Below are 16,597 nucleotides of genomic sequence, written 5' to 3' on the forward strand. Positions count from 1 at the left end.
TGGGTGCTGCCACTGACCAGAAACTGAATTTGACTAGTGATATAAACGTCGTGGCTACAAGAGCACGTTAGAAGCTCGGAATATTCTAATGAGTAATTCATTTCCCGACTTCCAAAAAATCTGTTCACAAGGCACAGATCAGAAATGTGATAGAATACTCTCAACTTTGCTGGATGGGTACAGCTCCAACAATACTTAAAAAGCTTGATACCATCCAGGACAAGCAAGCAAGCTATATTGGCATCCTATCCACCATCTGGAAGATTCACTCCCTCCATTATTGACACACATTGGCAGCCATCTCCAACATGCACTGTAGCAATACAATTTCAACAGCACCTGCCAAACCTGTCAACTCTACTATCTAGAAGGATGAGAGCAGTAAATGCACGGTAACACCATCACCTGCAAGTTCCCCTCCGAACTAAGCAGTATCCTGACTTGGAACTGTTGCTGCATTGTAATCTTGGAACTTGCTTCTTGCTTGGTTTGAGAAGGCAGATCGTCACCACTTCTCAAGGCGTTTAGAATGAGCAATAAACTCTGGTTTAGTCAGATATGTCTACATACTGTGAATGAATAAATAAACATATCATATATTTATTAATCACTGCTCGTAATAAACAAGGATGGTGGGCAAGTACATCCAATATTCCTTCACTGTGGAAGAAAGGGTTGCCCTTTCCTGAATTTGTTGAGCCTCAATCCTAAGTACCATTGAATATGGCTCCCCTGACAACTGTGTTAAACAAGTCACAAGCATTGAAGAAGACATTGTGGTTAAATGGAAAAACAGCAATGAAGAAGCTTCAGAGACAGAATTTGAGGAGCTGCTTCTCTGATCAGTTTTTCTCAAAAGCTGCCACTCCAACTCCTCCAAACAAAGATTTTCTCTGCTGCTGCTGTAGAGACAGAAGCTGTGATTGTGAAAACAGGAAGGGTAGGACGGAGATAACTTGTGTTTGGAGAGATTGGAGCAATAGTATGGGAGAACTGGGGTTTGGAAGGGGAGAACAAGATGGTTGTGTCTGCGAGAGGAGGGAGAAAGGATTCTTGGGAACATTGCTCAGTTTGCCTAATGCAGATTATTTTATAGTTTCTCACAGCTGGATGTTTCAACTTTTACCAAAAAAAATGTGTTCTTCCTTTCTTAATACCTTCTTCGAACTTGGTTTTCAGTTTTAGGAACTATTGCTGGATTAAGTAAAGAATTCAGATCTGGGTCGAGGGAGAAAACAATTGTAGGGGAAATCCACTTTCTTTGTTATCTTCTTAGATTTTTCTTTGTGTCCGTTTGTAGTTAGTGTGTTCTACATTTTTATAACATTGTAATACCTGGAAAAAGTTGGGTGTCCAGTTGATTGAGAAAAGCCTGACATGGTAAATCTTGTTTACTTTATTTCAGTCATCAAAGGAGGTGTGGGGTGTTGGTAAGATGGTAAATAAAGGAAAACCATTCACTTGTTTTGGCTGCCTGCTCAGCAGAGAATATCTTGTTCCTTTAGTATCATTTTAAAGGAGGCTTTGAGTTTGCAAATTTGTGCTTACAGAACATTTTAGTTGAGAACTTAAATCTCTGGATCCAAAGAGTTCCTGAAAACAAAGTATCCCTTGAGAAGATCAGAAAGGACCACAAAGAAATCATTTTACCCTTGCTGCAGACTTTGAATGGACTTGGTCCCTGAGGTTTGATTTCTCTGTGTACATTGTTTAACACAGGCCCTTTGTGATATTAAATACAGACACTGGGGTGTGATATCTCTGCATTTTACTCCTGGCATCCAAATAGAAATCTGTTTCGACTGTTTGTTTGGAATTTACTGCTGATGAGTTGCTGTCAGCCACAATCCAGACAGAAATGAGGATGAATTTACAGCAAGAGAAAGTCATCGCAACTGGCTAATAATTGGCAGTGTTACTCTTGCAAAGATATCTACAAATGTACAACAATCAAATTAGACTGGACTGGTTCAGACTGCACCTATACTCAGTGACTAGTCCATGATCTGGGAATGTTTGATGGCACAGTGTAGAAGGACCTTTACTGTTTATCTAACTCCACGTTATCCCTGCTTTTGAATGTTTGATGGGGCAATGCAGATGGAGCTTTACTCTATCTAATTCCATGTTGTCAAGATGTTCCAAGTCTTTGGGCACTTGTTTTGCAAAGTTGTGAAATGTTTCAGTTAGTACTAATGTTTGTCTATTAGAAAAACAAATGTTACCAACACTATTGAGTTCAGTGTGTTTCAACGCTCAGTTCTATTATAGCTCCAGATATTCTGTTTGGAATTTCGTGGCACTATTCTGCACTGATCTCCAGTAGGGAAACAAATGGGACTAGAACCTGTAATTGTCCTTGACTTCCAATTTCAACAGTCACAACTGGTTATTTTTGTTGAAGTGAAGATAGGATTATATTTTTTAAAATATTAGAATTGTCTGACTACTGTGATGTACTCACACTTCACACTTGCATGTTTTACAGCAAGGAAATCTTTGTATGTATAGGACTGCATGAAGGAGACCCAAGCTGGAAGCACAGTTATTCTCTCTGGCCTTGGGGGGTCTGTGAGAAACTGGTTCACTCTACCAGTCAATTCAGCCCAGAAAGTTGGATCCAACACACCAAGAACATGTACAACTGGACAGAGGAGTATGGCAGGTGTGTATCATAGTGCAGAACAGTGGATGTCATAGTGCAGGGAATTTGGGCCGTATAGTGGATTGGCTTCATATTACAGAAGATTTTTTTAGATTCTGAACTAAAAGATCCACTCATTCACCGTATACCCATTTCTATAACATCAGTAAAACTACGATTATTTACATTCTTGCCAGGTAAGGAGACGCCTCCAATATGATCATTCATTGCAAAATTTATTGTTGTTTCCATGCTAGATTAAATTAATCAGATGACTTTGCATTTCCCTTATCTCACCCCAGTGAAATTATCGGTTGGTAAATATTTAGACAGCAATGTGCTGTAGGAAGTTTCTACCATTTATGCTTCTTCACGCATGCAAAGCAACCCAGTTTCTCTATCTTTTTGATCATTTGGCCCAACTTTCATATATTTTTGTGGGAGGTCCAGTTTATTTTTTCAATTCCTTCCATATTTTTGTCACCCCATCATCCAATCAATTTCTTTCTTCTAATCATATTTCCAAGACTAGGGGGAGAATTTTTAAGGTGAGAAGAGAGAGATTTAAAAAAGACGTGAAGGTAAAATTTTTTACAAAGGTTGGTTTGCGTGTGGAATGAACTTCTTGAGGACGTGATGGATATGGGTAAAATGACAACATTTAGAAGACATTTGGGTAAGTTCATAAATAGGAAAGATTTGAAGGGATATGGGCTAGAAGCAGGCAGATGAGACTAGTTTACTTTGGGATTATGTACGACACAGACTGGTTTGACCAAAGGGTCTGTTTCCTTGCTTTTTAACTCTATTTCAAGTTTCTCAGAAACACAGTACAGGCAGCCCTTGCTATCCAAAAATAGATCGTTCCCAGGAAACCTTTCACAAGCTGAAAATGGCATAAAGCAAAAGTGCTTGATTTATATGGGAAACATTATCGCCATTTTTCGTAAAAGCAAAAATCTTACGGTTTGCGAAAACAGGGACTAATGTAACTCTTTTGTAAAAGCGAAATTGTGTAAAGCAAATGTTTGAAAAGCGGGGAATACCTGTACGTCTTCTAGAGCATCCATATCCCATAAAATGTCAAATACATCTTTAAAACTCAGGAAAATGCTTTAACAGTGCATGTTATGTTGTGATATAATTACTATGAAATTTGTCTCATGGCAAACAATTTTTTTTGTACTTCCCTTTTCTAAAACCATTTTGTTCTTCTCGAAATAACATTTCTACATCTTTCCATTGTCCTGTACCATGTTTGTTAAAATTACTTTCAGCGTATCGTTTATAAAGTAAGTCCAATGTAGTTATTGCATTCATTTTTTCTTTTTGGAGGTTGGAATTACTGCCTTTCCATTCACTTCAGATGTGCGCTGTTCTTCAAAGAATATTGTTAATGAACTTTACACTACTTTCACAGGAAATATCCTGAACTGCAGCATTCTGTGGTTAAATGATCCAAACTTGAACCTTTAAGCTTCAGACAACCAATTCAGACGACCTTTTGTACAAGAGCATAATACTGCAGTTACTGAAAACCAAAACAAGTACCAAGAATGTTGTGTAGCAGGTCAGGCAACATTGCAAATAAGATTGATGGATATTGGTCTGAATTAAGTTTGGATAAAACTGTCATCCTAGATGCTATCAGTTAGATGAAGGTTACCTCAGATTATAACCAGATCTTGACCAGATGGGCCAATGGGCTGAAGAGTGGCAGATGGAGTTTAATTTAGATAAATGCAAGGTGCTGGATTTTGGTAAAGCAAATCAGAGCAGAACCTATACACCTTCATGGTAAGGCCCTAGGGAGTGTTGCTGAACAAGAGACCTTGAAGTGCAGGTTCATTGCTCCTTGAAAGAAGAGTCGCAGGTAGATAGGATAGTGAAGAAGGCATTTGGTATGCTTTCCTTTATTGGTCAGAGTGTTGAGTACAGGAGTTGGGAGGTCATGTTGCGGCTGTATAGAACATTGGTTTGGCCACTGTTGGAACATTGTGTGCAATTCTGGTCTCCTTCCTATCGGAAGGATGTTGTGAAACTTGAAAGGATTCAGAAAAGATTTACAAGGATGTTGCCAGGGTTGGAGAATTTGAGCGATAGGCAGAGGCTGAATAGGCTGGGGCTGTTTCCCCTGGAGTGTTGGAGGCTGAGGTGTGACCTTAGAGAGGTTTATCAAATCATGGAAGGACATGGATATAGGGTAAGTAGTCAAACTCTTTTTCTTGGGGTTGGGCAGTCCAGAACTAGAGGGTGTGGGTTTAGGGTGAGAGGGGAAAGATATAAAAGGTACCTAAGGGACAACTTTTTCACACAGAGGGTGGTGCATGTATGGTATAAACTGCCAGAGGAAGTGGTAGAGGCTGGTACAATTGCAACGTTTAAAAAGTGTCCGGATGGGTAGAGGAATAGGAAGGGTTTAGAGGGAATGGGCCAAGTGTTGGCAAATGGGACTAGATCTGTTTCTGTGCTGTGCTTCTCTGACTCTATCCAGAATCCAGACTTTGGTTTGAACTGGTTTTTCAGCAGCATTCATTTTCAACTTCTGCAGGATCAAAGCAGATTTATGGTCAGAATTGGCATTGGATATTGAACACTGGATTGGTGCTCAAATAATAAAGCTTAGAGGTCAGGCACCTCAAGTCCACATCAGTTTTTAAAAAGCTGTTCAGTTAATTCTCCAGCCCTGCATTATTTCTTTCATAACTATGCTATATCCAAATTATGATCATTTCTTGTCTTCACGTCAGATGACAAAAAGTCCACTTTTAGACTTTCTTTGATGGAAGGTTATCTTCACTGCTGTCAACTTGTTGTGCAGGCCAAAGAAAAATCATTATTGTACTCTCAAAATCAAACATTTCCTGCAGCTCTGTTTTGCATGTTTTTAAAAATTTTGTCCGTGGGTTGTGGGTGTCATTGTCTCAGCCACGATTAGTGTTCATCACGAATTGTTCTGAAAAAGGTGAGCTGACTTTGCGAACCACTGCAGTCCTTTAGATGTGGGGACATTTGTCGGCTGCAGAGGGACTTAGGTATGATGCAGAGCTGGGCTGAGGAGTGGCAGATGGAGTTCAACCCTGCCAAGTGTGAGGTTGTCCATTTTTGAAGAACAAATAAGAATGCAGAATACAGGGTTAATGGTAGGGTTCTTAGTCAGGTGGAGGAACAGAGGGATCTTGGGGTCTATGTACATAGATCTTTGAAGGTTGCCACTCAGGTGGATAGAGTTTGTAAGAAGGCCTATGGAGTATTATTGTTCATTAGCAGAGGGATTGAATTCAAGAGTCGTGAAGTGATGTTGCAGCTGTACAGGACTTTGGTTAGGCCACAGTTGGAGTACTGTGTGCAGTTCTGGTCGCCTCACTTTAGGAAAGATGTGGAAGCTTTGGAGAGGGTGCAGAGAAGATTTACGAGGATGTTGCCTGGAATGGAGAGTAGGTCGTACGAGGATAGGCTGAGAGTTCTCGGCCTTTTCTCGTTGGAACGGCGAAGGATGAGGAGTGACTTGATAGAGGTTTATAAGATGATCAGAGGAATAGATAGAGTAGACAGTCAGAAACTTTTTCCCCGGGTACAACAGAGTGTTACAAGGGGACATAAATTTAAGGTGAAGGGTGGAAGGTATAGGGGAGATGTCAGGGGTGGGTTCTTTACCCAGAGAGTGGTGGGGGCATGGAATGCGCTGCCCGTGGGAGTGGTAGAGTCAGAATCATTGGCGACCTTTAAGCGGCATTTGGATAGGTACATGGTTGGGTGCTTAATCTAGGTTAGAAGTTCGGCACAACATCGTGGGCCGAAGGGCCTGTTCTGTGCTGTATTGTTCTATGTTCTATGTTCTATGACACCCACAGTCCTGCTTGGAAGGGAATTCAAGAGTTCCATCCAGCGACAGTAACAGAAAAGCAAAATAGGTCAGGTGTATGGCATGGAGAGAAAATTTGGAGGTGGGAGTGTTCACGGTCACGGGTTTGGAAGCTGCTGTTGAAGGAGCTTTGGAGGACTGCTACAATGCATATTGTAGGTGACATACGACACATCTGTTGTTTTGTTCGAGATGGTGATGAGTTTGTGTTGTGTTGAAGCTGCAGTCATAATTTGTATCTTGTGGACCATGGACAGGTGATGGAGATTCAGGAAGCAGGTTACTTGTCACAGAATTACTAGCCTCTGACCTGCTCTCGTTACCACAGAATTAATATGGCTGGTTCAGTTCAATTTCTAGTCAATAATAACCCTTCCAGAATGTTGATAGTGGGGAAATTCAATATTGTTGATGCCAATAAATATCAAAAGGTGATAATTAGATTCTCAGTCCAGTTAGATCAGTGGCAATACAACATAAGTACTATGTCCTAAAACTGTTTCTGTTATTGTTCAGAGAATCTTATGGGAGTTATGACTGTCTGTTAGACACTGCTAGAGTTGCAAAAAAGGGTGTGGGACATTGCAACATCTTGACCAGCCAAGTCATGGAAGAAAGGATGTGAGCTATGCAGGGCAAAAATGCTAGAGTGTGAACAGATGTTTCTCTCTTACAGGTTTGACCCAGCTTCTTGGGAAGCTATAGCAAATGAAGAAATGTGGCAAGCAAGGTAACTGCATTTCTCAAACATGGGAACTAGTGGAAGCATTGTATATTAATACACAAGAATATTAATAGATGTCCCTTTTTATGATATTCTTGTCCCTGTTCTTCATGCTCTCCTACACCCCGCTCTGTTGCACCATTTCTCCTGACTACATTTCTCAAAACCTATCCATCTATCATCTTCCCTCTCTTTTTTTAGTTAGAAAGGCAAATGGTGTATTGAAGTTGGTGTATAAATAAGATATACTGCAATTACATGGGGTTTTGGTGAGACCAAGTCTGGAATTCTGCATACTTTGATCTCCTTATGCAAGGATATATCTGCAGTTCTCATTAAAGGATACAAGGGTCAGCAAAATGAAACTGAGATGAGAAGAATTTTCTTAAAGAGGGTTGTGAATCTATGGAAGTCTGTGGATGCCCCAGTCAATTTGTACATAAAGGCACAGTCACTGGGTCCCCTCTTCAATCAAAAGGGCTAATGGAATGTTAGCCTTTTTATATCTGAAAGACTAAAATATGAAGTAGATCAAGTTTCACGACAGCTATACAAAATCCTGGTTAGTATATAAGAGTCTCTGTATACAATTCTGAAAGTGCATTTTAGCAATACTGTATATTAATCCTCGGAGTGCAGCATAATAGATTAGAATATAACTGGGTTCCAAGGGTTAGATTACAATCAGACATTGCATAATTTTTTATCACCTTTTTATGGAGGTCTTGGTATGTTCTTTATGTTTAAGGATCTGAAAGGCATTGATGAGTACAATACCTTTTGCTATTTGAACAAGGAAACAAATTCTTAACATTAGAATCAAGCCTTTCAACAGCAGGGAGAAGTGTGAAACTCCCCTCAAAATCAGGAAATGCTTTATGTTAGTTTCTAACATATCACTTTGTGTTTTAGATAAAAAATAATGAAATTGCAGGTCAATAAGGGTTTGTCTGATTTACTTTGGCACTTTGTAGGATGAAGACTCCTTTCTTCTTATTTGAGTTAGCGGAAGATCCACAACAAACAGAGGCAGTAAAGGTGCAGCTCTATAAGTATGCCTACGAAGTGAGTTTTTTTTTCATCCATGATCCACTTCCGAACAACGATGGCTGTATTTGCCTTTCTTTAGCTTACGATCAGTCATCCAGGGAAGTTATTTGGGTGGAACTGAGAAATAAGAAAGGAATGATCACCTTATTGGGATTGTATTATAGACCCCCTAATAGTCAGAGGGAAATTGAGAAACAAACTTGTAAGGAGATCTCAGCTATAAGTAAGAATAATAGGGTAGTTATGGTCGGGGATTTTAACTTTCCAAACATCGACTGGGACTGCCATAGTGTTAAAGGTTTAGATGGAGAGGAATTTCTTAAGTGTGTACAAGACAATTTTCTGATTCAGTATGTGGATGTACCTACTAGAGAAGGTGCAAAACTTGACCCAGTCTTGGGAAATAAGGCAGGGCAGGTGACTGAGGTGTCAGTGGGGGAGTACTTTGGGGCCAGTGACCATAATTCTATTTGTTTTAAAATAGTGATGGAAAAGGATAGACCAGATCTAAAAGTTGTAGTTCTAAATTGGAGAAAGGCCAATTTTGAACATATTAGGCAAGAACTTTCGAAAGCTGATTGGAGGCAGATATTCGCAGGTAAACGGATGGCTGGAAAATGGGAAGCCTTCAGAAATGAGATAACAAGAATCCAGAGAAAATATATTCCTGTCAGGGTGAAAGGGAAGGCTGGTAGGTATAGGGAATGCTGGATGACTAAAGAAATTGAGGGTTTGGTTAAGAAAAAGAAGGAAGCATATGTCAGTTATAGACAGGATAGATCGAGTGAATCCTTAGAGTCTAAAGGAAGTAGGAGTATACTTAAGAGAGAAATCAGGAGGGCAAAAAGGGGACATGAGATAGCGTTGGCAAATAGAATTAAGGAGAATCCAAAGGGTTTTTACAAATATATTAAGGACAAAAGGGCAACTAGGGAGAGAATAGGGCCCCTCAAAGATCAGCAAGTCAGGCAGCATCCAAGGAGCAGGAGAATCGACATTTCGGGCATAAGCCCTTCTTCAGGAATGAGGAAGGTGTGCCAAGCAGTCCAAGGTAAAAGTCCCTACCTTTTTTTCTTAGCCTGCTTGGCACACCCTCCTCACTCCTTATGCCCGAATCGTCGATTCTCCTGCTCCTTTGATGTTGCCTGACCTGTTGCGCTTTTCCAGCAACACATTTTTCAGCTCTGATCTCCAGCATCTGCAGTCCTCCCCTCAAAGATCAGCAAGGCGGCCTTTGTGTGGAGCCACAGAAAATGGGGGAGATACTAAATGAATATTATGCATAATTATTTACTATGGAAAACGATATGGAAGATATAGACTGTAGGGAAAGAGATGGTGACATCTTGCAAAATGTCCAGATTACAGAGGAGGAAATGCTGGATGTCTTGAAACGGTTAAAGGTGGATAAATCCCCAGGACCTGATCAGGTGTACCTGAGAACTCTGTGGGAAGTTAGAGAAATGATTGCTGGGCGACTTGCTGAGATATTTGTTTCATTGATAGTCACAGTAGAGGTGCCGGAAGACTGGAGGTTGGCAAATGTTTAAGAAGGGCAGTAAAGACAAGCCAGAGAACTATAGACCGGTGAGCCTGACCTCGGTGGTGGGCATGTTGTTGGAGAGAATCCTGAGGGACAGGATGTACATGTATTTGGAAAGGCAAGGACTGATTCGGGATCATCAACATGGCTTTGTGCATGGGAAAATCATGTCTCATAAACTTGATTGAGTTTTTTGGAGAAGTAACAAAGAAGATTGATGAGGGCAGAGCAGTAGATGTGATCTATATGGACTTCAGTAAGGCGTTTGACAAGGTTCCCCATGGGAGACTGATTAGCAAGGTTAGATCTTGCAGAATACAGGGAGAACTAGCCATTTGGATACAGAACTGGCTCAAAGGTAGAAGACAGAGGGTGGTGTTGGAAGGTTGTTTTTCAGACTGGAGGCCTGTGACCAGTGGAGTGCCACAAGGATCGGTGCTGGGCCCTCTACTTTTTGTCATTTACATAAATGATTTGGATGCGAGCATAAGAGGTACAGTTAGTAAGTTTGCAGATGACACCAAAATTGGAGGTGTAGTGGACAGCGAAGAGAGTTACCTCAGATTACAACAGGATCTGGACCAGATGGGCCAATGAGCTGAGAAGTGGCAGATAGTGTTTAATTCAGATAAATGCAAAGTGCTGCATTTTGGGAAAGCAAATCTTAGCAGGACTTATACACTTAATGGTAAGGTCCTAGGGGGTGTTGCTGAACAAAGAGACCTTGGAGTGCAGGTTCATAGCTCCTTGAAAGTGGACTCTCAGGTAGATAGGATAGTGAAGAAAGCGTTTGGTATGCTTTCCTTTATTGGTCAGAGTATCGAGTACAGGAGTTGGGAGGTCATGTTGCGGCTGTACATTGGTTAGGCCACTGTTGGAATATCGTGTGCAATTCTGGTCTCCTTCCTATCGGAAAGATGTCGTGAAACTTGAAAGGGTTCAGAAAAGATTTACAAGGATGTTGCCAGGGTTGAAGAATCTAAGCTACAGGGAGAGGCTGAACAGGCTGGGGCTGTTTTCCCTGGAGCGTCAGAGGCTGAGGCGTGACCTTTATAGAGATTTTTAAAAGCATGAGGGGCATGGATAGGATAAATAGACAAAGTCTTTTCCCTGGGATCGGGGAGTCCAGAACTAGAGGGCATAGGTTTAGGGTGAGAGGGGAAAGATACATAAGAAACCTAAGGGGCAACTTTTTCACGCAGAGGGTGGTACGTGTATGGAATGAGCTGCCAGAGGATGTGGTGGAGGCTGGTACAATTGCAACATTTAAGAGGCATTTGGATGGTTATATGAATAGGAAGGGTTTGGAGGGATATGGGCCGGGTGCTGGCAGGTGGGACTAGATTGGGTTGGGATATCTAGTTGGCGTGGACAGGTTGGACCGAAGGGTCTGTTTCCATGTTGTATATCTTTATGACTCTATGAATCTATTTGCCAACTAAAGACTACAAGTCCATTTGCTTTGTTAAATCTAATCCTAATCTTCATTATTTGCTTTCTCAGTTATATAAGGAGCTGGTCACTGCAAAAAAACACCCAGTTAATTGGCACAAAAATTATGCCATAGTGTGTGAGAGGATGCTGTGGCTCCCTGCATGGACTGCTGCTGGTGTGGACCCAGAATTGCTCCTGTCAGAAGCTATCAAACATTTTTCACTCTACGTGGCCAAAGCACCAGAAGACCCTCAGAAAATAGCCATTGATGAAGTTATCAAACACCTCAGGAAGGAACGAGTAAGAGCAGGAATCAAATAGAAGATAAGCCATCTGATTTGGAACTGATGTTCTCCTAAATGTTGAAGGAGATTTGCCCAATTTTGTTCCTCAATGGAGAAGCATCCCGCTCAAGACTTGATAAATACTCAAAATTGATATTCAACCACTTGATCAGGCCAGAAGATTGACAAGTTATGGAGCTTATTTGGTTAATGAATCCAGTCTGGTTAAGTTGCATTGCATGTGGCTGAGTGGTACCTGGATGACTGATCTCTCACTCACAGCTGATTGGTTTCTAACAATTTAACATGTGTCTTTTATATCGTGAGACTGCTGGCAGGAGCAGGTCAGAATTTTACAAATGTCTTCCTTGTGGTACAGCAAGTTCTGTACAGTCTACACTGGTAAAATGTCAGTATGAGTTGAATTACTAGTCTACCATTTGACAAGATACTGGCACAGATGTCTGGTTTTTTTTGTTATTAGGCCATGATGTCCAAACTTTAGTTTTGCAGAGTTTGAGGTTAAGGGCACTCAAATGTTCTCTTCAGGAATTCCATTTATATTCATGTTTTGGATCAAAATGGAGGTAAGAATCAAGTGATCCTTCAGGCACCCAACCTGAGTATGAGTATCTCTTGACAATGCTACTGATTATTTATTGATAATTAAGTCAGTGGATGGAATATTAATTGACTGGATTGGATGTGTTGTTCTATCTATTCCCATATGATGTGTGTAATATCATTTAATAGTTTAATTAAAAATATCTATGTAGCCATATTCTCAATTTCAAATAAAATCTTACTTTGCCTACATTCATCTTTTGAAATGATCACCTGTTTTATGAAATGATCACCTGTTTTAGTCTTACACAGGCAGCCATTGAACCCATACCTATTTTTTTTCAAAAATACAAATTGAAAATCAAGACATTGAATCCTGTTAAAGTATAGAGTCCTGTATCTAATGACAAAGATAAACAATGTCATTAATGATTTGATAATGAATAATCCAAAGTATCAAACCCTCTGTGCTTCATTGTATAAATACAACACACACTTTAATGTGAATAGAAATCAAATGTCAATGTTGCACTGGCTCTAACATGAGAATAAAACAGATAATACCTCCCTCATCCAGTACACTCTGGTTTCGTACCAGCAGTATATTCAAAATCAATTCTGGCCAATGCAACATTACTGTTTAAGTCATGAAGTCAGTGTGCACATGCCCAGAGTGGATATTGCAACTACCTAACAAGTTTTATTGAATCAGGAATAATTCAAATTGTACTAAGACACATAAACAATCATTTTGTTGTCAGCTGGGTGAGCTGTAAAGTATGAAGTACTTCACAGAAACAAATGCCTTTGGTGGTTACACAGCTATTTTATTTTACTGGTTCTGTATTGAAAAACACTTTGTTTTAAAATGATTGACAGCAATAACTTTCTGAATCTCTAAACGCGTAAAGACATGAGCAGCATGTTACACATAACTGAGACTCCTGTGATCCAGCAATTACAGGAGGCTGTGGTGTCATGGTAGTATTGATCCACAGACCAAGCCTCATGTTTGGAGGACATACCATCATAGCAGATGGTGAACTCCAATAAAACCTAGTCTAATTATGATGCAACAATTAGCAATTATTTTAAAAACCCTCTTGTTCATTGTCCTTCAGGGAAGGAAATCTTCTGTTACTTGATCTGACCTATGAGTTCAAACACAGCAATGTGGTTGACTTTTGATTACCCTCTGAATTTGTCTAGCAAGTCGATCATTTCAAGGCATGACTGTTTGTCCCATAAAAGATTAAATTAAATCTTCTGGTTGAGGAAAAGCTTTGACCAGAGACTGTTGGATTACCTAAATACAATCTGTATATTAATCAAAATGCTGTAATTGTTTATACTAAAACCAAACAATGTTTACACTGCAGAATGCAGCCATTAATATTTTTGGAAAAACTTATGCACGAGAAGAATTAGAAAATGGGAGATTTGGATTATTCCTGGGTTGGAAAGGATTTACCATGTGACTTCTTGGATCTGTCTGCTGTTCACAAAATGCCAAGTGACAGAAAATGTTTTACCAAAAATTGAATTAAAAGATTGATTTTGGCCTAATTTGAGCAAAATTTTGATTTGGGATATTTCTGTGTTGGATGCTGCTTAGTAACAGCCCATGAATTTGGTACATTGTCCTGTAAAGTTGTAAATTGTCTCGAAAAACAGCAGCTGGAATAAAACTGGTAAGAGGAAAACTTTTATCAGTAAAATTAAAAGAGCTCTTTGAAGGAAAACCAGAAACTCTTTTTCAGTGAACAAATTTGAACAAAGTTGTATTTTAAATAGAACTGCTCTAAATTTCCCATTGGAATGTGTTATGAAGATCTTCTGTTATTTTGCAATTGACAGCAACTGATCTCATCAACAGAAAACCAAGAACTGAGTTAAGTCAATTTATTGTAATATTAGTTTGGACTCTTTGGCCTACAATGGTGTTTATCCCACAAAGTTTTCAAAACATACAATACTCTGCAAAACAGTATCATCTATGTGTGAGGATTAAGAAGGATAAAAGTCTGCACAGTACCTTGGTTAATTTGTTTTAGTTTTGCCCCTTTTTAAAGAATGTTTGTTCTTGAACAATTTTTGGTGTATTGAATAAATTGAGCAATTCATTTCAATTCTTAGACAGCAGTAAGCTACTTTGGTGATTAAATAAGACGTGGCAGGGGCTTGAATTCCAGCACGTTTCTCCCATCAGCATTATCAGACTGCACTATTTGCCAACGAAGCAATTATCTCCACATTCTGCCTTATTCTTCTGACCCCTGCATGTTCATCCTCTACAGATGGTAATCCAATACTTTCTGGAATGGATCAGTCAAGGCAGTCTCTGCCTTACCAAATCCATTCCCAATCCTAACTATATCGTGTGAAAAGGTTTCTTATGCCATATCTTGTACTGTTCCCCTTAAGAATTGTCTCCACTTCCCAAAAAAAACTTTACATTTCTATGTATTGACTTGCATCTTGCACCTGTCCACTTCCTCCAACATGTCCATTTGCTTTGAAGTTCTACCCTGTTCTCTTCACTTTGTGATGTTTCCAAGTTCATCAGCAAACTTTGAAATTCTGTCCTCCACATCAAGAATCAAACATCCTTCAAGTATTATTGCTTTGTGTATTCATGTTGCCACCTTTCCTTTTCTTATTCCATGAGCTATAACTTTGCTCAGATTTGTTGTGCAGTGCTGTGGCAATTACCTTTTCAAGTCCATAGACAGCAACGCATTGCTCTTATCAACCTTCTTGCATCAAGAGATATTCAAACTTAAACCCGAATTATGCTAAAAACCCATGCCAACTTTGTTTAATTCATCCACATTTGCTTTATTAATGTAGTCCTAAATAATTATTCCAAAAGATTCTCAAACCACCTTGGTTAAAATGACTATGAAATTTCGTGAGCTGAGCTTTGCATTCACTTGTGTGTACCCCCCTCCCCCCCCGCTCAATTTACCATGGCTAATCCGCTTGTTCTGCACATCCCTGGACACTGTGGACAATTTATCATGGCCAACCTCATTAATCTTTGCACTGTGGGGAAATTGGACCACCAGGCTGAAAACCACACAGACACACAACATGCAAACTTCACCACAGTCACCCAAGGCAAATTCAAAACAGATCCCTAGTGCTGACCTTACCACCCTTATTGAAAAACAAGATCTTCAGGGGTCTGCATTGGATAGGTATCTAAAACATGTCACTTCTGGCAGGGGGCATAGTTTAAGAATGAGCTGCTCCCCTTTCAAAACAGAAGAGAATTCATTTCTTTCAAAGGCTCATTCGAATGTGGAATTTTAATCCCCTAGAAAATGGAAGACATTGTCTTTCATATTAGTCAGGACAAAAGATTTTTGATAGATATACAAATCATACAACATAACCCGTGCCATTCAGTTTATTCAGAACCAACTGAATAATTTTAGACAAGGCCCTAAGAACGGAGAAGGCTGGCTACTGGGAGGATCCTGGGAATCCTATCTACTGCAAGGGCTGGTGATCCTCACCCTAGTTCCAAACTTCCAGCTCAGCACTATCCCCATGACTTGTCCGACCTGCCTATCTCCTTTTCCACCTATCCACCACCCTCCTCCTTGACCTATCACCTTCGTCCCCTCCCCCACTCACCCATTGTACTCTATGCTACTCTCTCCCCACCCCCACCCTTCTCTAGCTTATCTCTCCACGCTTCAGGCTCTCTGCCTTTATTCCTGATGAAGGGCTTTTGCCCGAAACGTCGATTTCGCTGCTCCTTGGATGCTCCCTGAACTGCTGTGCTCTTCCAGCACCACTAATCCAGAAGCTGGTGATTCTTGTTATAATCATTGTATGTTGTGTGTCAATAATTTGCTTAAGTGCTGGGTGTAAGATTCTTATGAATAAATTGCTCGTGCTTTTCTAATCCCCCATCTAGGTTGTTATCATGGAATAATAAAAGGAGGTAATCGGATATTAAAGAGTTAATTTGCTCTACTGACCTGCAAGAAATTGAATGCCCTGGTGGGTAAGGTGGTGTAGCTTTGTCTTCTAGGTGGAAAGTGGGAGGTTTACACGGCCATTTTCTTGCCATTCAGGGATAATTTACATTTTCATCCAGGAATCAATAAGAACATTAGTCAGAATTTGATTACCCCTCTATAGTTACAAAAAACAATTTGTAACAGCTTTGACCATTAAGGGATGATTTGTGTTACATTGTTTCTGGAGGTGGGGTGGTCACTGCATTGTATCTTGAGTGGCATGTGACTATGAGGGGATGGCTGAAGGTTGTATTGTGGGCAGTACTAACTGTGATGTCAAGAGTTTTGTATAAAAACTATTTCCTTTGTTCAGAGACAGCTTTTGCCACGACCCTGTAAACTCTGCAAGGTGTGTGTTAAAGGTTCCTCCTGAAAACTTGGACTGTAATGTGCTTAATAAATTTGGTTGCTTGTTCACAGATGTTGGTGTGTTGCATTGCATCAAGTGTGGAAGA

At 40.1% G+C, this 16,597-nt stretch overlaps 1 protein-coding gene across 1 annotated transcript in view; it reads left to right on the plus strand.

Moving 5' to 3' along the window:
- The window catches only part of tmem260 (transmembrane protein 260), a 34,805-nt gene extending 18,244 nt beyond the window's left edge, over window positions 1-16,561 (plus strand). Inside the window, exons 13-16 of the mRNA XM_072558404.1 lie at window positions 2,489-2,665; window positions 7,186-7,239; window positions 8,208-8,298; window positions 11,330-16,561. Coding sequence (XP_072414505.1) covers window positions 2,489-2,665; window positions 7,186-7,239; window positions 8,208-8,298; window positions 11,330-11,581 — 574 coding nt within the window. The 3' untranslated portion in view covers window positions 11,582-16,561. The remainder of the gene's footprint in view (window positions 1-2,488; window positions 2,666-7,185; window positions 7,240-8,207; window positions 8,299-11,329) is intronic.
- Window positions 16,562-16,597: the final 36 nt, after the last annotated feature.

Source organism: Chiloscyllium punctatum, chromosome 39 (assembly GCF_047496795.1).
Source record: "Chiloscyllium punctatum isolate Juve2018m chromosome 39, sChiPun1.3, whole genome shotgun sequence".
In the NCBI taxonomy this organism is placed as follows: Eukaryota; Metazoa; Chordata; class Chondrichthyes; order Orectolobiformes; family Hemiscylliidae; genus Chiloscyllium; species Chiloscyllium punctatum.